Below are 23,260 nucleotides of genomic sequence, written 5' to 3'. Positions count from 1 at the left end.
GAACAGAGTGGAAGGCACCAATGCAACAAACCAGGATGGCTACAGGTTTTCAGTTTATTCATAAGATGCATTTTATTCATAAAATCCAATGGCTTGCAAACAACAGTCTTCAAGTGAAATACAGGATGTGCTCTACACCAAAACCCAATACAGCCTTCTTCAGGGGTCCTGTGAGAAGCTGCAATTGACTAATCATCACTTGGAGTTGAATAGCATGGGCTAGAAATGCACCATCCTCTAAGCTTGCCTACAAGGTCAAGCCCCCAACTCATCATTTCATTTATTTTATATTGTCTCCTTAAGTGCAAAACTTTTGCAGGCAGATGCAGAAAGTACATGGCTTCTTTCACCCTGGGATTGTGCACTCTCTCTCCAAAGAGAAAAAGGCTTGCTCTCTTTGCAAACTGTCCTGGAAGGAGGAGTTGCAGAGATGCACACCAGCTTCACTTATGGGCGATTCTTACGTAGAAATAATTCATGCTAGTTTGACAATATAATACTACCATATATATTCAAATATAAGCCTATCCGAGTATAAACCAAGTAAACAATTTTTCCGTGAAAAAGAGGGGACAACTGTTAATTCAATTATAAGCGGGGGAGGGGTGTTATATTCAAATATGGTATACCGGTAATCCTTCCCTTCTTGTAGTGTCCTATATTTCTCTTTTTCCCCTTACACCTTAGTGTACAGCATTTTTGCCTTCCTCTCCTACCCACCTGTCTGCAGTGACTGCCACTTCTTTCTCTCTCTCCTAGCCCCCACCGTGATGACCAACACCTCTCTCCCTCTCCTACTCCCTGTTTCCCGCAGTGACCAACACTTCTCTCCCTTTCCTAGCCCCAACAACGATGACCAACATCTCTCGCCCTCTCCTATGTCCTCTCCCCTGAAGTAACCGATCCCCTCTCCTACCCTCCTCATACCTACAGTGACCAATACTTCTCTCCCTCTCTTACTCCCCTCCCTCACATGGTGACTGACACTTCTGTCTCACTTCCCGCCAGCCCTGGTGACCGGCATTTCTGGCTGCTGCTACTGCCATCACTGCCGCTGACACAGAAGAGAAAGTAAGTTGGGCTGGTGTGAGGCCTTCACCATCTGCGTAGGTGGGAACTGGGAGGCCTTGAGCTTGCGCAGATGTTCAAGGCCCCACACCAGCCCAACTTACTTTCTCTTCTGTGTCAGCGGCCATAGAAGCAACCAGGAAGGAGCAGTAAAGTGCAGGTCACTGCAGAGAGCGGGAAGCAAGAGAGAGTGTCCATCACCATGAAAGGGATGGGGGTAGAGAGGGAGACAAGTGGCAGTCATTAGGGGGAAAGGGTAGGGGAAGGAGAGAAGTGTCAGTCACTGTGGGGGAGGGGGAATCAACTATAAGCTGAGACCCCAATTTTGGGGCTTTTTTTTTTAGACCAAAAAATCTCAGCTTATAGTCGAGTATATACAGTATGTGCATTTTTTCCTCTCCTCCTCCAGGAATACCTCCACAAAAATGCAGGTAAATTATGTTCCAGAAGGCAAAAACTATTACACACATAAAGGGGCAGGGGGGGTAATTTCTCAATAGGTCTTTTACACTGATAAGTAGTCTTCCATAGGTAAATACTTTGTGGGGTTAAAAGCATTTTAAATGCTGTAGAGCCACACCCACCGAGTGACTGGAGGCTCCCCACCACGGAAATCTTACCCTGTGATAAAGCTGAGTGTACATCGTCATGATAAAGATGTAGGCAGCGTGCATGCAGCCGAGCGGGGCGAGGAGCAGGAAGAGTGTGAAAGACGCGTGATTCCGATGGCCACAGCAGTTATTGATCCAAGGGCAGTGATGGTCCATCTTCATTACACACCTAATACAAAAACAGGATGTTCTGAAAACCCGGAGCAAAAATGACCCAACTGCTTGTAGGAGAAACAGAGAAGGTAACATTATCTAGCCACAGAGAGCATAGTTTCTCCAGTTATGTCACTCATGAGATTTTCTGCAACACATTCAAAATGCTCATGTTTCCACAGGGGTCAGTGCCAAGCTCTGGTGCCGATGCTTAAATACATGCATAGGAGCCGGCTCTATGGGTGCTTCAGCACCCCCAATATTGAGAAAATTCCTTGCATGTATCCAGGGAGGGGATATTTCTACTGGGCTTAGCACCCCCAATAAGTTTGAAAAGTTGGCTCCTATGAATACATGCATATATTCAGCGGCACTGAATATACAGCTAGGAGGCAACCCTGTAACGGGGCGCCTCCATTTAGGCAGCTGAATAATGTAGGTAGTGAGCAAGTGTAAACTTGCATCAGTGTGCTGAAATGTAATTACGAACATTTATTAGATTTATTAGGTTTTTTTTAGTCTACCCTTATCCAGAGCGGATTACAATAAAAACATCCATAAAATATGCAATAAACAAAAATACAAAAGCAGCAAAAAACGGATTACAATAAAATCATTCATAAAATATACAATAAACAAAAATAGCAAAAAAACAAGACGTATCAAAAATACATCACTTAAACTGGACAATTAAAAGCATTAAACAAAAGAAAGTCTCTTTGGTGCTTCCGAAATGCTGGCTCGCAGGTCTCACATTTGAGCTGCAAAGGCAGACTGTTCCATTCGATAGGGCTACTAACTGGGTTTCTGCCAGGTACTTGTGACCACTGTTGGAAGCAGGATACTGGGCTAGGTGGACCATTGGTCTGACCCAGTAAAGATATTATGTTCTTACGTTCCTATTCACTGAGCATCTTGCTAACAAAAATTCTTCCAGCACAAGAGGGTATTTAGTATCCTTAGAAAGTTTCAAAGCATGGGGATAATAAGTATTGGGAAACAGTGTGAAAACAGGCCCTAGAAAGAGCATTCACTCAAGTAAAATGCTGATTTAATCATCATCTACTCACCACATGGGAATGTTTCAATAAGTGCGAACTTTTTATTTGCCTAGTGTGTAGAAATTCCAGTGAGTATACCTGAATATACATGTTAATTTAAGCATCAGTGCCGGTGCTTAGTACTGACCTCCATGAAAATATCAGTATTTTGAATGTCACATCACATTACATCAAAAGCTTATATTTCACGTTTACCTGCACAGTTCAATGCGGATTACAAGAACCAATGACTGGGTAAACAAAGTTGGAAATACACAGAGCCATGAAAAAACAGCGACACAACTGAGCACACTACCAAAACCCTTATCCACACTCTTATCACCTCTCGCTTAGACTATTGCAACTTGATTCTCACAGGTCTCCCACTAAGCCATCTCTCTCCCCTTCAATCTGTTCAAAATACTGCTGAACGACTTATATTCCGCCAGTGTCAATATGCTCATATCAGCTCTCTCCTCGTGTTTAATAATTAGGTCTGCCACCTCTGTTGGGCAGCAGAAGCCATAGGCTTTCTACTATCCTGGAAAGAATTGCATATCCCCTCTAAGTACTTAATTACCCCAACCTTGTGTCTCCTCATGACAGTTTTAAACAGACAGAGCAGCAGCAGGATCCTCAATTAGAAAGAAACCCAGTACTCAGTAGATATAATAGTACAGGCTGGGCACTGACAAGCTCCATAATCAGAAGGACTCACTGGGATATAAGATAGTTTATTACAATCTTACCAAAACAGTACAGGCAAATCAGGCATTTACATAGTGGAACAGCACTTCACGACACGTCCCCTCTCTCTCCAGCCTTCTCTGGTCTTCTCTCTGCAGTCTTCTAATACCATCTGACTCCCCTTTTTATACCATTTTGACCCTATTCATTTCAATGGGCCCTATTTTCTCACCAGAGCTCTTGGCCCTTATCAGTTGATAAGAATGACTTCACATATTCCCAAGCTCTAAGTATAAACAAAAGATGTTCAGAGCAACATCTGTGAAGGAATGACTTCACAGGTCATTTTGCCCTCCTCAGCTCCCCCTCCCTCTACTTGCATCTGACCCTCTACTATCTTTCATTTTAATCAAAACATCTTAGCTCATTACTTCTCGCAGGTGCCAGTCCCATGATTGTTGACAAGAGCAAATGCCCCCTCCCTTGCCAGCTCTCTGGGAACTTACTTCAGCTTGAGCTGCAGTGAAATATATTTTGTATCAGAGATGATTTTTGATGTTAAGAGGCCTAGCTCTTAGCCTGAGCCATTGGCCTGTATTTCAGTGAGAGCAAGTGACAGTATATTTCTACACAAGTCACTTCATTGGCTCCCTATTCGCTTCCACATACAGTTCAAACTCCTCTTAATGACTTACAAGTGCATTCACTCTGCTGTTTCTCAGTAACTCTCCACTCTTACCTCTACTATACTCCTCTCCGGGAACTCCGTTCAGTGGGTAAATCTCTCTTATCTGCACCCTTCTCCTCCACTCCAGACTCCGTTCCTTTTATCTTGTTTAACCATATGCCTGGAATAGACTTCCTGAGCCTGTACGTCAAGCTCCATCTCTGGCCATCTTCAAATCTAGGTTAAAAGCCCACCTTTTTGATGCTGCTTTTTAACTCCTAACCCTTACTCACTTGTTCAGCACCCATGTTTTATCATTCCCACCTTAGTAATTCCCTTATCGCTTATTTATCCTGTTTGTCTGTCCCAATTAGATTGTAAGCTCTTTCAAACAAGGACTGTCTCTTCATGTTCAAGTGTACAGCGCTGCGTACATCTAGTAGCACTATAGAAATGATAAAGTAGTAGTAATAGTAGTATAACTGCTAAGATTTGGTTAAAAAAAACTGTTTTGGGATCTTGCCAGGTACTTGTAACCTGGATTGGCCACTGTTGGAAACAGGATGCTGGGCTTGATGGACCTTTGGTCTGTCCCAGTATGGCAATACTTATGAGTTTCTGAAATAAAAAGGGAAACTGTCAGATTTAAGAACAGCAAATATCAATCTGACAGCGGTGTTCTGAACTGTCTATAATCTTTGTATGAAAAATGTAAAACAACCTGAATACAGTACATTGCCATAATCCATTTTTGTTGCAGAAAAGCTTGCACTGGTTATGACAGTGAAATAACTGGGGACATGCAGGCGTAATTTAAAGGGGAGGGGGATGCAATAAAGCAAACCGACCCGTGTTGTTCGCCACAGTAATCAGAGCAAAGTAATACAAGTAGTTTTATTATCTACCCTACAAGTACTAAATAGCAAAGACCAGTCAGTCCATCAAGTCTGCCCTGTTATTTCAATCATTTTTTTTTATATTCGTTGAAAAATAATTTGTTCAATAATAAAGCTATATTACATCCATTGTTCCTATTTAAATAACTGAAAACTCAAATCTCCCGTTAAGAGGATGGGAAATTTGATATAAATTCCCCTATCACAATGGGTTTAAATCCTACAGCCATATTGGATTTCTACGCATATTGCTAGTTGTACAAGAGATTTGTTTCTTCCTGAAACAGCAAGAAAAATAGCAAAACAAGGCGCTCTTGTGGAAGATATGTTTATTTATTTATTGCATTTGTATCCCACATTTTCCCACCTCTTTGCGGGTTCAGTGTGGCTTACAATATGAGTTAAATGTTGGAAATACAATTTGTTACAGATTGGTTATGGATTACATTTTGCATAATTATGCGAAACAATTGAGGTGTCATTGGGAGTGTAACAATGGAGCACAAACATTGAAACATTGGGAGGAAACAATGGGAGCTTAGAGGGCGATAAGAAGGCATAGAGACATATGATATATATCTTTCTGTGATTGAAGGTATGAATGATGTGATATTACGGGAATGAGAGTTCCGAGGTGAATTTGTGATGCATTCGTGAATAGTAGGTATGGACTTTATGTGTTTTGGTTCTTTCCGTAAATCTTTTCGAAAAGATGGGTCTTCAATGATCTGCGGAAGGAAGCTTGCTCGTTGATTGTTCTTAAGTTGCGTGGCAGTGTATTCCAATACTGCGTGCTCATGTAAGAAAAGGTTGATGCATGTAGCGTTTTGTATTTCACGCCTTTGCAATTGGGGAAGTGGAGGTTTAAGAAGGTTCGGGATGATCTTTTGGCGTTTCTGGGTGGTAGGTCTATTAACTCAGACATGTAGACTGGGGCTTCGCCGTGAATGATTTTGTGGACTAATGTGCATACTTTAAAAGTGATGCGTTCCTTTAGTGGAAGCCAGTGTAGTTTCTCTCGTAATGGTTTTGCACTCTCATATTTTGGCTTTCCAAAGATGAGTCTGGCTGCCGTATTCTGGGCTGTTTGAAGTTTTCTCAGTGTTTGTTCTTTGCAACCTGCGTATAGTGAGTTGCAGTAATCCAGATGGCTGAGCACGAGGGATTGTACTAGGCTGCGAAAGACGGATCTTGGGAAGTATGGTCTTATCCTTTTAAGTTTCCACATGCTGTAGAACATCTTTTTAGTTGTGTTGTTAGCATGAGTGTCGAGCGTTAGGTGGCGGTCGATAGTGACTCCAAGGATCTTTAGCGTTTCAGGTTTGGTGTGTTTATAGCTGTGAATTCTTTTGTGTTGTATTGGGAGGTGAGCATTAGGCATTGAGTTTTTTCTGCGTTTAATTTCAGATGGAATGCATCTGCCCATGTGTTCATGATGTGTAGACTTTGATTGATTTCGTTGAGGATTTCGTTAATGTCTTGTTTGAAGGGGATGTATATTGTCACATCATCAGCGTATATATATAGGTTGAGGTTATGTTAGTTGAAGTTGAAGTGGCAGTGCACTGCTGGACTGATTGGAGTATAAGCATGGTGCCCTGCACGATATGATAGTAATGCTGGAAGTTTTCAAGATAAGCACAGGGGCGTTTCTCGTGGTGGGATTTTTTTTGGTACATTTTCAGTCTGGCTAGTCACTCCTTTTTGAACTATTTAGTAAAAGTAGAACTTTTTTGAATTTGAGTAATTTATAATAAAACATTTACATTCTATGTATCCTGTTTATAAGAGAATGATGTTTTTCAACCAGTTGTTTTAAAGGTGGGAGTTTTTTTAAAAACTGGTTCTTTTGTTTCTTCCTAGAAACAAATGATATGAACTGACTCCCATTGTGATAGAGAGGAAATTTTGATCTAAATTCCCCTAACGGGAGATTTGAGGTTTTAGACACACGAATAGTGGATGTAATATAGCTTTATTATTGAACAAACTATTTCTCAACGAGCATAGGGATTTTATAGTTTGCATGCCATTTGGCACATCTGCATAAACAAAAATTCATTTTTTGTACACCATCTCACCAGATGCTAAAACTGCCCGACATGGTGAACAAAAGCAAATACAGTTATAATACCACAGAAACAATTCCTAGCTACCTACCCCCTCAAACAGACAAAGAATCATAACCTTACAAGTAAAATTCCCATGCCTCAGCCAAGCCATATCCCCTCATCGCCCCTAATATCAAACTGCTGACCAACCCTCAAACACAAGCCTCCTCCCCTAGGAAAAGGCACCGAGAGAACAAAAGAATAAGCAGAGAGACAAGATCTTTAAAGAATCCCCCCCCCCCCCATCACCACCAATGAACACCAGCAGCCACCAATAAACTCTAACAGGAGGATTGTACCCTGCCATTACGTGATTTTACCTTTTTTTCTTTTTACTAAAAGGTCCAACAATCACATCCAAGTGCTGAGCTCCACAATAAGGGACCTGAAACTGAAAATATCCTGTTCCCAAATAGAACCTTCCAGACATCAAAACCGCAGGCCATCAAATAGTGATCCTTAACTAAACACTGGGGTTTATCTTAGAGAAGTATCAATTCAGCTTATTCTAAAGAAAAACTGGGCCCCCAGCCCTCGCTGCTCTAAATATCACCACCAATAGTTTAATTCTAACCCGCTCAGTGATTAGAAGTCAGCGATGTTTAACACGGAAATCTAATGCTGACCCTTCCTGGCCAAACAGAAAAACAGTCCACACTGCCAATAATATTACAGCTGCCAGTAGTGCACCGGGACTGCTAGAAAAAAAACAACTGTCCCGGATAAGGAGAGATCTGATGTAACCCTCGTTTATACATTACTATTTCAAAAACAAATGAGCAACAAAATCCCCCACATCCAGAACCTTCTTCCCCAGGTGTGACAGAGTGTTTAAAATAAATACTGTAAACCATTGCTTCTCACACCTGTCCTGGGGAGCTCCCGGTCGGTCAGATTTACAGGACAACCAAAACTAATGAAGGGCGCACAAATGTCTCTCATGAATATTCAGGGACACTTTAACCACCTATAGGACCCTGGACAAACTTCTGTGGATGGGCCCCTCTCCCGTGGAGCAGTATATTCAATTTTTCTCCTCTTTTCTTCCCATTACCCCAGGGTTGGGTATCTCTCCCTCTTCCCCCTGCATCTTCCCCCACCCCAGCATTTTTCCCTACTCCTCTAATCTGGACCCCCCCCCCCCCCCCCCAATGGGTCCTGCATCTCTCTTTCACCCTCTCTTCCTCCCCACCTTCCCCACAGTCTTCCAACCTTGTCCTCGGCAGTTATTTTACCTCAAGCTGCATTCAGCCAGCGTCGGGACCTTCTCTCAGCAAGGCTCCACCTACTATGATGCAACTTTCCATTTCCGCGCAGGCGGGGCCCTGCAGGGAGAAGGTCCCGACAATGGTTGAATCCAGCTTGAGGTAATTGCTGCCAGGGACAAGGATGAAGACCACAGGGAAGGGGGACAAAGAGACAGGGAAAGATGTAGCACCCACGGTGGGCAGGCAGAAGTTTCAAGCTCAGGGCTGAATTAACCAATGAGCAGCTGGGCTCCCTTTAAGCAGGGGCATAGGGCAGCTGCTCTTTTGCCCATTGGTAAAAGCGGCCCTGTGAATATTTACTGCAAATATCTTTAAAAACTTATGAGTGGCAAAAGGTTCTCAGAACAGGTTTGAAAGCAGCGGATCTAGACAACTACTACTACTAGTATGGTCATGGCCAAACATCTGATCTCCAAGGCGGGATTCAAATCCTGCTTCTTATTCCTAATTTCCTTGAGACCTTGAGTAAGTCAAACTCAAATTAGTTCTTGTAACATAGTAACATAGTAGATTACGGCAGAAAAAGACCTGCACGGTCCATCTAGTCTGCCCAACAAGATAAACTCATATGTGCTACTTCTTGTGTATACCTTACCTTGATTTGTATCTGCCATTTTCAGGACACAGACCGTAGAAGTCTTGCCCAAAACTAGCCCCACCACCCAAACACCAGCCCCGCCTCCCAATCTCGGCTAAGCTTCTGAGGATCCATTCCTTCTGCACAGGATTCCTTTATGTTTATCCCACGCATGCTTGAATTCCGCTACCGTTTTCATCTCCACCACCTCCCACGGGAGGGCATTTCAAGTATCTACCACTCTCTCCGTGAAAAAATACTTCCTGACATTTTTCTTGAGTCTGCCCCCCTTCACTCTCATATCATGTCCTCTCGTTCTACCTCCCTCCCATCTCCGGAAAAGGTTCGTTTGTGGATTAATACCTTTCAAATATTTGAACGTCTGTATCATATCACCCCTGTTTCTCCTTTCCTCCAGGGTATACATGTTCAGGTCCGCAAGTCTCTCCTCATACGTCTTGTAACGCAAATCCCATACCATTCTCGTAGCTTTTCTTTGCACCGCTTCCATTTTTTTTACATCCTTAGCAAGATACGGCCTCCAGAACTGAACACAATACTCCAGGTGGGGCCTCACCAACGACTTATACAGGGGCATCAACACCTCTTTTCTTCTGCTGGTCACACCTCTCTCTATACAGCCTAGCAACCTTCTGGCTACGGCCACCGCCTTGTCACACTGTTTCGTCCCCTTCAGATCCTCAGATACTATCACCCCAAGATCCCTCTCCCTATCCGTAACTATCAGACTCTCCCCGCCTAACACATACTTCTCCCGTGGATTTCTACTCCCTAAGTGCATCAGTTTGCATTTCTTCGCATTGAATTTTAATTGCCAAACCTTAGACCATTCTTCTACTTTCCGCAGATCCTTTTTCAATTAGTTCTTGTATACTGTAAGGAGGAGGTAGAGGGAAAGCAGAGAAGAGCTGACAGGGGCAGTCAGCCAAGAAATGAAGAGCACTCTCTGCCGGGAAAAGGGGGTAGGAGGTTGGTAAGAAAGGAAGAGAACTACAGAACCCAGCAGCACTTGCAAGGGAGGAGGGAACATGAGAGACAGCACTCCAACTCCCAGCAGGCAGAGAAGTCAGGAGGTGATTGGGAGATGGAGGATAATCAAGTGGAGGAGCAGCACCTGGGAGAGAGGGTGGGGGAAGACTCCATGGAGTGGGAGGAGATTGATCTGGAGGAGAACAGTGAAAATACCATGAAAGAGGCTGAACAAGAGCAAATGGAGTTCTTCTGCTCAGGACAAAGGGTAATTACCTGAAGAAGGTCAGTCTGGACATTTTGTGGGAGGTTGTCAGAGTGTTGGTGTCTGACAAGCGAGGGTGGAGAAAATGCCTCTATCTCCTTGGCAGTAGGAGAAAGGGAGTAGAGGAATTGACTGATTCAAAGGTATTTCAAGTTGTTGTGAAGTTTCAAGACTGAACTGTTCTGAACTTTTGGGGATTGTTGGGTGGGGGAAGAAGGGAAGCCAGGGGCACAGAGACCAGCAGCTGTAGTCAGTGGACCTGCTGTTTTCTCGCTGGTTGTACTCTGAATAAAGCACTCTACTGAATAAATAGTACTGTGAATTACTTTTTGCAAGTGAGCAGGAACAGTTCCGCTTAGGAGATGGATTAGCCCCAATTGTGTGGGCGAAGAAGGACAGCTCGGAGAGGTGCTAAGTTGTGCGCAGACCACACGGAGGGGTGTTGAGCGGAGAGCGGACAGCACGGAGAGGTGTCGAAACAAGAGCGGACAGCACGGAGGGGTGCTTGCTGACAATACCACTAATATCCCCTTTTCAGGGTTCAGTGCAGTTTACATTCAAGATGTAACAGAAGCAAAAACTGTTCAAGTATATGCATGAGACAAAAGGACATTTTAGGACATTCTATTGGATGATATAAAGAGGTAGACAACAAGAAGGATTGTTATGAAACAGTCTTTGAGCTAAGATAGCTGTTATCTGCTCTAATGTCAATAGGCAAAGAGTTCCATGATATAACTCTAAGTATAGGGAATAGCGAGTTGAAGATCTTCTGATATCGGATTGCCTTATGAAACAGTGTCGCTAGCATCAGTTTTTCTTTCAGTCTGGACTGGGCCAAGCATAGTGAAGCAGTTCTAGATAGCAGTTCAGATAGTAAGATTTGATAAACTATACAAAAAGCTTTGAACTTGATTCTTTTCGGTATGGGAAGCCAGTGCAGTTTGATAAGATAGGGTGAAACACTTGTGTATCTATTCAATTTGAATATTAGTCTTGCAGCTGTGTTCTGTATAATCTGTAGTTTTCTCTAGTATTGACACTTAAAACCAAGAAATAAGACATTGAAGGAATCCAGGTGTGGTAGGAGTAACATTAGAATTAACAGTGCAAAGGCTTTTTGAACAAAGAATGATCGGGCTAGACGTAGCTGGGGAACTTGAGGAAAATCCACTGTTCATTTCTAGGATAAACAGCAAAAAATGTATTGTACTGTTCTGGAATTTTGCCAGGTACTTGTAACCTGGATTGGCCACTGTTGGAAACAGGATGCTGGGCTTGACGGACCTTTCCCAGTATGGTGATGCGTATGTTCCTATTTTAAATAAGGATTTCTTCCACAGCTGATTAATATGTGAGGAGAAAGTGAGCGATGAGTCAAGCAAGACCCCCTAGCACTCTTGATTCTGACTCAACTGCAAAGTTTTGACCATTGGCCAAAGTTATTGAGGATGGGACCACATCTCCATGGTTCTGGAACCAAAGTACTTTGGTTTTCTGCTCATTTAATTTCAGTTTGTTGGTTAAGGCCCAAGTACTGACAGCATTTATACCAGTCATCACTAATTGAATTGGGTCTTTAATTGAGGACGCCACTGGTAGGAGAAGCAGGATGTTGTCAGCGTAGGACATAGAACCTTGCCAAGATCCGGTTGTATTGGGCTGAGGAATGACAAAGAAACTGAACAGGATGGGAGAGAGCTTGTATCCTTGAGGGACCCCATAGGAGACCAGAAATTGGACAAATGATTATGCTTAACAGAATAACTTTGGTTTGCAAGGAATTCGCTGAACCATTTGAGAACAGTACCTGTTATTCCTATCTGATCCAGTCATTCCAAGAGCAATGTATAAGTACATAAATACATAAGTAATCCCACACAGGGAAAAGACCAAGGGTCCATTGAGCCCAGCATCCTGTCCACGACAGTGGCCAATCCAGGCCAAGGGCACCTGGCGAGCTTCCCAAACGTACAAACATTCTATACAATCAAGCCATTGTGACATCACTAATGAGGTTGGCTCTTATTGGTGGAATGAGCCACTATGACATCACAATAGGTTAAATCACTGCTCTATGTAATAAAAGTGAGCCAAGTAGAGGACATAAGTACATAAGTAATGCCACACTGGGAAAAGACCAAGGGTCCATCGAGCCCAGCATCCTGTCCACGACAGCGGCCAATCCAGGCCAAGGGCACCTGGAAAGCTTCCCAAACGTGCAAACATTCTATACGTTATTCCTGGAATTGTGGATTTTTCCTAAGTCCATTTAGTAGTGGTTTATGGACTTGTCCTTTAGGAAACCGTCTAACCCCTTTTTAAACTCTGCCAAGCTAACCGCCTTCACCAAGTTCTCCGGCAACGAATTCCAGAGTTTAATTATGCATTAGGCGAAGAAAACGTTTCTCCGATTTGTTTTAAATTTATTACACTGTAGTTTCATCGCATGCCCCCTAGTCCTATGATCAACTGCATCATGTCATGTCACCCTCCACTAACTTGGCTACAAACTTAGGAGCCTGTTTACTAAACTGAAATTTTCCACACACAAAACAAGGTTGGAAAACTACTTTTGCTTGTACAAAACTAATTTACAATATGCAAAATAATTTAGAATTATGAAAAATACGGCACTGAATTTGCTCTATGACACGGTCTACAGTGTAGGAAGCTGGTGGCTGTGAACTATGCAATATCAATTTTATGCAAAGACAGTTTTATTGGTATATTAAAAAGTTACTCCCTGATAAAAGCACTGAAAATCCATCTTTGCTAAAGTTTAACTGATAGTAGTGATCCTCATTATTTCTAAGTAGGAATCATATTGACAAGAAGACTTAACCATGAGAGGGAAAGGGAAACGGGACTTGATATACCGCCTTTCTGTGGTATTTTGCAACTACATTCAAAGTGGTTTACATATATACAGGTACTTATTTTGTACCTGGGGCAATGGAGGGTTAAGTGACTTGCCTAGAGTCACAAGGAGCTGCAGTGGGAATCAAACTCAGTTCCCCAGAATCAAAGTCCGCTGCACTAACCACTAGGCTACTCCTCCACTGGAGCTGATACTGTGATGTCATAATGCCTCATTCCACCAATGCCTGAGCCAACCTCATCAGTGACGTCACAACGGCTCAACTGTCCTATACTTGGCTCACTTTCCCCCCTTAGTATGAAGAGTTTCAGTTTCTGGTAACAAGAACTGATATTGTGATGTCACAATGTCTCATTTTACCATTGCCTAAGAGCCAACCTCATCAGTGATGTCAGAATGGCTTGATTGTCCCGTACTTGGCTCACTTTTATTATATATGTTCTCGAAATAGCTGTGTGTGCATTTCCTGCCTCACTATTTTGCATTTTCTTTTAAAACAAAAAGGGGATCGTATAGACAGATGAATGCTTAAACAGTGTTTACCCAAAGATGCACCTATATATTAAATAGCACATTCAAAATAAGTCAGCTCATGGTGGCTACAGTTACACTGGAACATGGCCACTGCCTGTCTTAGCTGTGGTTCTAAAACTCTTCCCTCCAGCCCCAACTCCCACCAGCCTCTCCTCCCTATCAGCAGCCATTATCCTGGTCCCAATCCCTCCGAGCGAGATCTTACATTGAAAAAAAAAAAATTTAACCAATGTTTACTTGCTCTTGATTTGCTAATACATCCTATCACTTTGGTTAAGTTAGGTAGGTTAAGTTAGGTAGCTGATTAGCTGTCTTTTGCTGGGACAAATCAAGAACAAGTGTGCATTTTTTGTGTTGCATTCCTATCACATGCTAGGAATGTATCTCAGAGGGGGAAGGGAGACACCTTAAGGTTGATAGCGAGTAAAAAATTGCCAGTTTGCAACATTGTTAGACTGCTGGATTAATCAAGTATTGACAATGAATGCGACTACACTGCAACCAAAATTATTAAAAAAAAAAAAAAACCCCTCTTCCAAGATTGTGACTTCCCTATTTGTGATGCCAGTATTTGATCATGACAGAGTGTAACCTGTACGGAGCTGCAGGAAGACTGGATGGACCACGTGGGGCTTTATCTGCTGTCATTTACTACGTTATTAAGCTCCATTCCACAGACAGATGTTCATAATTTCCCTTAATCCATTCCGTACAACTGAATCAATCATCAAATGTCCCAAAGATGTTATTGAAAAACAAACAAATGCCAAACAGACCACTCTGTGACTTAAAGGATTTTTTTTTTTTTAATGAAAAGGCAAATTCACTATATCGGAAAAAGGAACATGAGACAAAGCACCCATAAAAAAAAGATTGCACCACTCGATGGAACAGATCAAACCTGGAGAGCTAAGACACCCCCATTGCTTCTTCAGCTAGTTTCTTGCATGCTTTTTGCAGAAAACCACGCTGCAAAATAAGGTGTCGTCCATGACCCAGCATTGCTCGCCTCCTGGATATCCAGTAAACAGACCACTAGGTGCAGACTCAACAAGAAAGTTCTTTGCACAGCTGGGAACTCACCATTTTACCTTTTCATTTAAAACAAAAGGGAGCCATATAGACAGATGGATGCTTTAAAGAATGTTTACCCAAAGATGCACCTATATAAAAAAGGCTCATTGCTCACGGGGGATACAGAGTTGCACTGCAACCTGGTCACTGCCAGTCTCAGCTGTGGCTCTACACCGCTTTGCTATGCGATAGATCCTATCCCATCCGATGTTCAGCACCCGTTTCTCTAGAAAAAAAAACCCCAGAAAACATGGCGGCACCCCAAAAGCAAGCCCCAGACCTGCTTGACTCCTTACCTACTTCACCACCTGTTTTAAAGTGTTCTTTTCTCACATTTCCTAACAAAACTACATGGGCAGCTCAAGTTATAAGAGTTCCTTAAAAACAGTTAAAGCACTAAAGGTAAAATCAAGCCTCTCCCACAGACAGAAATTGCCCAAGTACTCATGATGTTTATAGCCGATGAGATAATTGCCCAGAAAACAGGAGAGGATAAAACCAGTTCAAATAAGAAATCTTTGCCATCTGAGGCAAGTTGTGGCAGTACCTGTTACACTTGCGACAATGGTGGGAGCGTGGCGCCTTGTAACCTTCGCACACCTTACAGTACTGAAGAAACAGCGCGTCCTCAGGCTTTTCCTGTAAGCAGAACAAACAAAGATGAATTGGTCACAGTTCCTCTATGGCTGGGAAACAAGCTGAAGAACGTTCATCGAGCCAGTCCCCTCTCATAAGGCTAAGCTGTGGATTCAGGTTTCATGGCAGAAAAACTCTGAAATCCACCCGTGGTGCCGGTGTCTCCCTTTCTCTTTTAACCCCACAGCATTGGAATAAACATCAATTCCCCCTCTCCTTTAGAAACTTTCTGGCTGTGCTCCAATGGTCGCATGTATGTGTGTGAAGGACTACTACGCTGTAAAGTTTATTGACATCTTGTGTGTTTGCCAGGGAAGCTCACCAAAGCTTTAATGAGAAGGTGAGAGAAGAAAAGCAAACGGCAATTGGGGGTATGTAGACTAGAAGGAAGCTGCAAACTAAAGAGAGAGGTTTTTTTTAAAAAGCCGCACACGCAGATGTATATTTACTCCTGTTGGAATTCTGTGCGACTACAGAGCACAGAATTTGTGGTCCGACTGGCCTCCAGCTGCAGCCCCCCTCCCCGGAGCCATGGTTATCTCGCCACCGCCACTCCTCCCTCCCTCCCTCCCCGAGCCTACTTAAGTATATCCTGGTCATCTAGAGACCTCATCGGAGGCAGGAAAGAACCCCATCCTTCCCTGCCGCTGCTCTGGGCCAGTGCCGCTGCTTTTTCAAAATGGCCACTGAGACTTCAAGTGGTAAGCCTGTGAGACTGCCACTGGAAGTCTCAGTGGCCATTTGGAAAAAGCGGCACCACTGGCCCAGAGCAGTGGAAGCGCACAGGAAAAAGGGGGTTCTTTCCTGCCCCGAAGAGGTACTCCCGTGCAGCTTTTCCTGCTTCTGCGTCACAGGTGAGTGCAGGGGTGGCTGAAAAAATATGTATGTACATATATGGATGTGAGGGAGCTGTAAAAAACATGTTAAAAGTGGATGAAATATGTGTGTGTGGGGAGGGGGGGTATGGACTGTAAAGAAAATGGTGGCTGCTATGGGGGGAAGGGAGCTGTAAAAAACAAACAAACGGTGGATGCTGTAGGGAGGAGGGGAGCTAAAAAAAAATATGGATCCTGGGAAATACATGGATGGCATCTGTGTACAGGGAGGGGCGCAGGGTTGTAATAATGGTTAAATTATGACTAATAAACTTGCAGAATTTGCAAATTTTGTGCACACAGCAAGAGCTAGACCAAGCCCAACAATAGGTAGGGTCAACAGCCAAAGCCAGAGCTGATGGCCACAGACAGAGCAAGGCTCGATATCAAGAGCTGGAACTAGGCTAGGTTCGACGGACAGAGTCAAAGCTAGGTTCGACGGACAGAGTCAAAGCTAGGTTCGACGGACAGAGTCAAAGCTAGGCTCGACGGACAGAGTCAAAGCTAGGCTCAACAGCCGGAGCTGTAGCAAGACCAGGCTCAACAGCCGAAGACAGAGCCAGAGCTAAGCCCGACGGCAGGAGACGAAGCTGGAGCTAGGTCAGGCTCGACGGCCAGAGCCAGAGACAGGCTAGGCTCGACGGCCAGAAGTGGCGCTAAGCTCAAGGGCCAGAGCAGGTTAGGCCCAAGTCTACAGCCGAAGGTAGGCTCGCCAGCCAGAGCTGGAGCAAAGCCCGATGGCCAGACAGCTGGAACTACACCCGATGGATAGAAGGTCAGAGCCAGGGCCGGGCCTGGCGGCCAGGCCCGACAGCAAGCACCAGAGCTAGAACCAAAGTCCCGAGCCAGAGCTAGGCCCAACACAGCCAGAGCCAAAGGCAAGCTCCATGGCCAAAGCCGGAACTAGGCTCCATGACGGGAGCTGGAATCCAGGAACCACAGCCACCAATCGAGCAAGGCTGAACGGCCGGAGCCTGGAAATGGAGTAGATGAAGATGATAAGCCGGAACTAAGTTCCACACCCAAGGCAGGAGCTAGGCTCCACCACTCGAGGTGGTTCTAGGGACCACAACTGAAGCTGTGGCAAGGCTCCACAGACAAGCCATACCCAATAGGTGGATGCAGAGGCAACCGCACAACCAGATCTGGACCAAGAAGCACAGCCAGAAACAAACGTAAGCTCTGCCACCCGAGCTGGGGTTAAGCTCTACAGCCAAACCCAGATCCCTGCTGCCAGAAAAACGAAGCTCAACACATGGAGAAGGAGCCACCCTGGACAAACAGAGACAAACAAGCATAAAGGGCACTACTTCCACTTTCAGAAGAAAACATCGTCAGCCAGGCCTCCCAGCCAGAGAAGGAGCCAGGCCCCACTATCAAAAAAGAAGCTATGTGCAATAGGCAGTGCAGGCACAATGCCCACAGGGCGTGGAGCACCCACAGCTCCCGGGTTGCCAAGTCGAAAACATGCTCCCACAGCAATGGCGGAGCAAAAACCCCCTGAGGTAAAGATGGTGGAGGAGGTGTGTGGACCATGCCGAAAGAAGATAAATCTGCCTCGAGCCCAGGGAAGCACGAAATGCGACCAGCATGCTCCCAAGCACAGGCAAGGAGACTACCAGGAAGCAAGAAACACACCCGGAGGCCGTGCAAAGAAAGCTCAGAAGCATGAATGCAGCATAGCCCCCCCCCCCCCCCCCCACAAAGGATGCCATAAGCTGTCAAAGAGCAGGATACCACCCTGAAGAGACCCTAGACCAGAAGGCCAATAGTCAAGAGGAGACAGCAGGGAAGGAAGGAGCCATCAGAAAAATAATGGCAAGAAACTTCAATTCAAGGGCTGCTGCAAGCATCAGCAGCAAAGAGAACAAACAGAGCAGAAGCCCAATCCCAATGCAGAATGCCCAAACCTGCAAACCACAACCAAGCAGCACACTATGGTCCAAGACACAGCAAGTCAAACTAAGGTGGCTGCCTCAAATGGTCCCGCAACAAGGCCCCTGCCGCCTAGACACAATGCCATCCAAAAAGAGATGTATGGTGCCTGTCGTCAAGGGAAACTGCATGCGAGTCGAGTACGCCACTGCCTCTGTAAAGAGGAGACACCAGGGTGGGCGCCGTGCAACCGAAGAGCTCTGCCGCACAAAGCAACAGGCCAGGCACACAAAAGAGTGCTGCCTGGCCAAAGGAAAAGAACGGGAACTGGGGTCTCCAAGCCCACCTAGCAAGAACCACACAGAAAGGCAGCGAACCAAAGAAAAGCCCGAAAGGCCTCTACTGCTGCCAAGCTTCGTTGTCTTTTTTTTGTGCACTACCAGTGAAGAGACAGAAGCCGAATAAGAAGGCAGCCGATAAGCACAGTCGCCCGAGGCCTGGGGACAGGAGAACTGACCATTAACAGGGAACATGGGTTAACATCCCGAGCCAGAGAAGAACACAGTGTGTCGAGATGACCTGCCTATACAACAGCAAGGAGGCCTGACACACCTTTTTTTTTTGGTTTTGCAGAACCCAAAAGGGAATAGATGTACTTTTGTGCTGTACTTGCTGTGAACAAGGCATCTCCATGAGGAATCCACTTGCAATGAAGGGCGAGTCTCCAAATACTCTTCAAAGGTTCCACACAGAACAGGAGATGAGATGGAGGGGGGGGGGGGGGGGGGGCGGGAGGGATGAGGGACCCGGTACCACCGGGTATCATCCAGCCTATGAAGAAGAGCCAATTAATCAGCCAAAACCTCCACACCACTGCAACCCAGAGAACCAGGCCAGGAGCCACCAACCAAGCACCAGAGAGGAGCCGCACAATCCATCCACTATCCGCTAGGAGACAGAGAAAATACTGAGCATTCCAGGCTGCACGGTACCCTTAAGGGGCAAATTACTTGGGACTATTTTCTCTGTCTCCTTCCGCTGGTGGATGGGCACAACCCATTGGTTTGGACTGGTCTGGTGAATGACAAGGAAATCAGCACGAGGCAATAAGAAACAGCCACCCCCACCTCTTTCTACACTTTCAGTCTGACCTGCGAATAGCAGTGGTAGCCAGCATGCAGTGTCCCCCTCCTCTTCCTCCTGCACAGGCTAGAAATCCATGCAGAAGGCTGGGGCTTGTCAACACAAAGTGACTCACAGACCCTGCGAAGATGACTACTGCTGTGCTTCTTTGGGTGGAGAGTTGTTTTGATCATTATCTGAAGTTGTGGAAAAATGTTCCAGTATTAAAATAAGGTCACATCTGATAAAAGGAAGTACTGTTGTAAAAGGGAAGGAAACGAAAGCCTTGCTTCTCTAGGGAGATCGACTGTCCGGAAGGGAATAAGTTACACTGCATGACGGTACCCCTCTACTGCAGGAGAGAGGAGATATGATAGAGACGTTTAAATACCTAAGTGGCATTAATGTACAGGAGGTGAGCCTTTTTCAAATGAAGAAAAACTCTGGAATGAGGGGGCACAGGATGAAAAGAGGAAACAGGCTTAGGAGGAATCTAAGAAAATACTCTTTCACGGAAAGGGTGGTGGATGCGTGGAAATGGCCTTCCAGTGGAGGTCGTGGAGATGAGGACTGTGCCAGAATTTAAGAAAGCATGGGACAGGTATGTGGGATCCCGTAGGATAAGGAGAAGTTAGTGGTTACTGAGGATGGGCAGACTGGATAGGCCATTTGGCCCTTATCTGCCATCATGTTTCTCTGTTGCTATGTCTATCAGAGAAAAACCCCCCACATTGTTACAAAAACCCACCTGTGCTCCATTTTTGTTATTTCAGAGAAGATGACCAAAAAATATTAATGAATAGCAAAAAGTGCAAAGCTCAGTAAATCATCTACGGTGAAGCCCCAGCTTATATGGACACCATAATCAACTTGCCACCTAGGAACTCTCACATATCAGCTCGTTCGTACTTAAATCTCCATTACCCAATATTTTGTGGCCTCAAGTATAAGACCACCTACGCATCCACCTTCTCCTATATTAGCGCTCAAATGTGGAATGGTCTGCCTAAATTGGCCAAACTTACTCCTGATCACCCGACCTTCAAGAAGCGCAAGACCTTTCTTTTTGGAAAAGCTTACGCTCCAAACCCGCCTGGCATCTCTTACTTCTGAATTAAAACTGTCGTAGCGACATACTGATCACCACTACTTATACGGTCTGTGCCTGTGCCAGAGCCGGTGGTTGGGAGGCGGGGATAGTGCTGGGCGGACTTATACGGTCTGTGCCAGAGCTGGTGGTGGGAGGCGGGGCTGGTGGTTGGGAGGCGGGGATAGTGCTGGGCAGACTTATACGGTCTGTGCCAGAGCTGGTGGTGGGAGGCGGGGCTGGTGGTTGGGAGGTGAGGATAGTGCTGGGTAGACTTGTACGGTCTGTGCCAGAGCTGGGGTTGGGAGGCAGGGCTGGGGAGGTGAGGATAGTGCTGGGCAGACTTATACGGTCTGTGCCTGTGCCAGAGCCGGTGGTTGGGAGGTGGGGCAGACTTATAAGGTCTGTGCCCTGAAGAGCACAGGTACAAATCAAAGTAGGGTATACACAAAAAGCAGCAAATATGAGTTATCTTGTTGGGTAGACTGGATGGACCGTGCAGGTCTTTTTCTGCCGTCATCTACTATGTTACTATGTTTCTCCTTTTCCCTCCTTTGCTATTATCCTTTCTCTCTATCGCTTTTATGACATTGATTGTTTGTTTGCTGAATTGTTGTACGTTTTTATAGACTGTTGTACACCACATTGAGCCTGCCCATGGGTGGGAATATTGTGGGATATAAATGCTATAAATAAATAAACTGACATGGTTCAAAAGTTGACATCATGAAACATTACTTACTTAAATGTCTGCCATCTTTCCCCAACTACTTTACAAAATTTCTTTTAACTAATGTTGTAGCTGAGCTCCCACGGTACCCTCAATCCCGTTTCATTGCTATTTAAACAGAACGCCTGGTTTTCTTACCGGTTTCCATCCAAGGGGCACATAGCCAGGGCCAATAAACATTGCATTGAAGTAATTGTAAAGGATCATGACCGTCCAGTTTATCAACATGATAAAATTCACACTTCCTCCGGCCGAATCCAAGGGCCAGTACCAGAAAATGGAGTCTATGATGGCCATGATAGAACATATTGTTATTACGCTGAGCGCAATAATAGGACCCCAGTGGAACAGCCTTTTCAGCTCATGGAGGTTTTCAAACCTGATGAAGGAACACAGCATGCCCATCGTTGACGTTAACAGTCGTGTCTTAGCTCAAAAGTACAACAGCAATACTTGTGGTTTCCACCTAGCAAATGCTTTCATAGTTCCACAAAGAGCGCTGGACAAGACCACTGTTTGAAATGGGCACAATGAACCATCAACGGCATCTTCCGTTGTTAACTTCTTTAGAACCAGCGGGAAAAACGGAGCTTCATTTTCCTAGATCCAGCCTATGGGAACAAAAAAAAAAAAAAAAGAGATTGTTAGCTTCTGTAACCTCTACAGGCCTCTTCCTCCACATTAAATTTATTACCGCACAGGTCCTTCCAGGCCAAACACTGAAAGGACTCATGTGTTGTTGAAAACTAGTAAAACATGCCAGTTTCTGGAGCAAATGAAACAGGCGCTAGCAAGGCTTTCCTCTCGAACCCCCCCCTCCCTACCCACCCCTTCGGCGTTGTGAAGCCACTGACCGCCATTGCTACGCACCTCGTCAACGCACGCCACTTTCATCTCCTGAGTCATGAAGCCACTGATGCCATTGCTCCGCCCTCGACGTCATCACGTTTGACGCGAGGGCGGGGGCCCAGAGACAGTGATTTTGGTGGCTTCACCACCACGAACCCTTCTAACCCGAAGGAAGTGACACTGACGTCAGTGTCCTCAGAACGTTGAGGGTGAGTTTTATTATATAGGATATCGTTCAGTAAAGAGGGGCCAAACATTGGAGGAACAGGAGCCAGGTATATTTATTTGTTACATTTGTACCCCACATTTTCCCACCTGTTTGCAGGCTCAATGTGGCTTACATAGCGCCGTGGGGCGAAAGCCTCCTCCGGTGAAGAAACAAATATAGAGTGATGTTATTTTAAATGAAATAGATATGTACAGACACATTAGAGAAACATAGAGAGGGAAGTTATATAAAGTTATATTGCACAGCAAAGCTGATGATGAGCACTAATGCTAGCTCAACCCCTTTCCCTGTAGGTCAGTGGTTCCCTGGCTAGATTATCAGGATATCCACAATGAATATTCATGAGAGAAATTTGCATGCTGTGGAGGCAGTGAATGCAAATCTCTCTCAGGAATATTCACTGTGGATATCTTGAAAACCTGACTTGCTGGGGAGTCTCCGGGACAGGTTTGGGAATCAATGCGGTAGACGTTAAAATATGCTACGTTTACCTAGGTTAAAATGTCAGATATAGAAAATGTTGGTGGAGGTGTACTTTGTACTTATGAAGGCCTGAACCAAGCAGTTTCAGTACTGCTAACTATCTAATATCTAAGAAGTAGTCTATAGACAATAAGAAGCAAAGGTTTCTTTTTTTTCTGTAAATTACAATGATATTAAGCTAGAAGGCCAGGTGGAGCAAGTACCCCACCTCCTCCCTACCTTACTCTGGCAGGCAACTGAAAGACAATGAGCTCCTGGCCATTCACTGTTTACATGAGTGTGTTTATTAGCCTTTTGGAGACTTTCAGGATGCACAACTATAGTTCCAGGTGACAAGAGGGCAGGGCTGACAGAGGAGAGGGACAGAAATCCTGCAGTCAGGACCAGATAGGAAAATGCTATTGCGGGGGGGGGGGGGGGGGGGGGGGGGGGGGGGGGTCGTGGGAACTGAGTCCTGAATCCTTTGAAGTGAGATACAGATTGCTTTATTGAGGATGTGCTGAGGCCTTTTAAGGAAATGCAATATATATTTTGTTAGATGCTTTTTTGGGC

General features: G+C 44.9%; 1 protein-coding gene across 2 annotated transcripts in view; it reads right to left on the bottom strand.

Annotated features, from left to right (window-relative positions):
* The window catches only part of ZDHHC6 (zinc finger DHHC-type containing 6), a 58,640-nt gene that overhangs the window by 25,424 nt on the left and 9,956 nt on the right, over positions 1–23,260 (bottom strand). For both annotated transcript variants that reach the window (XM_030202736.1, XM_030202735.1), the window contains exons 2-4: positions 21,286–21,758; positions 15,370–15,461; positions 1,689–1,848 (exon numbers count right to left, since the gene is read on the bottom strand). In XM_030202736.1, the coding sequence (XP_030058596.1) occupies positions 1,689–1,848; positions 15,370–15,461; positions 21,286–21,552 (519 nt within the window). In that variant the 5' untranslated portion in view covers positions 21,553–21,758. The remainder of the gene's footprint in view (positions 1–1,688; positions 1,849–15,369; positions 15,462–21,285; positions 21,759–23,260) is intronic.

This window comes from Microcaecilia unicolor, chromosome 5 (assembly GCF_901765095.1).
Source record: "Microcaecilia unicolor chromosome 5, aMicUni1.1, whole genome shotgun sequence".
NCBI lineage: Eukaryota > Metazoa > Chordata > Amphibia > Gymnophiona > Siphonopidae > Microcaecilia > Microcaecilia unicolor.
Note: the sequence above shows the minus strand (reverse complement) of the source record. Positions and strands in the feature narration are given on the sequence as shown.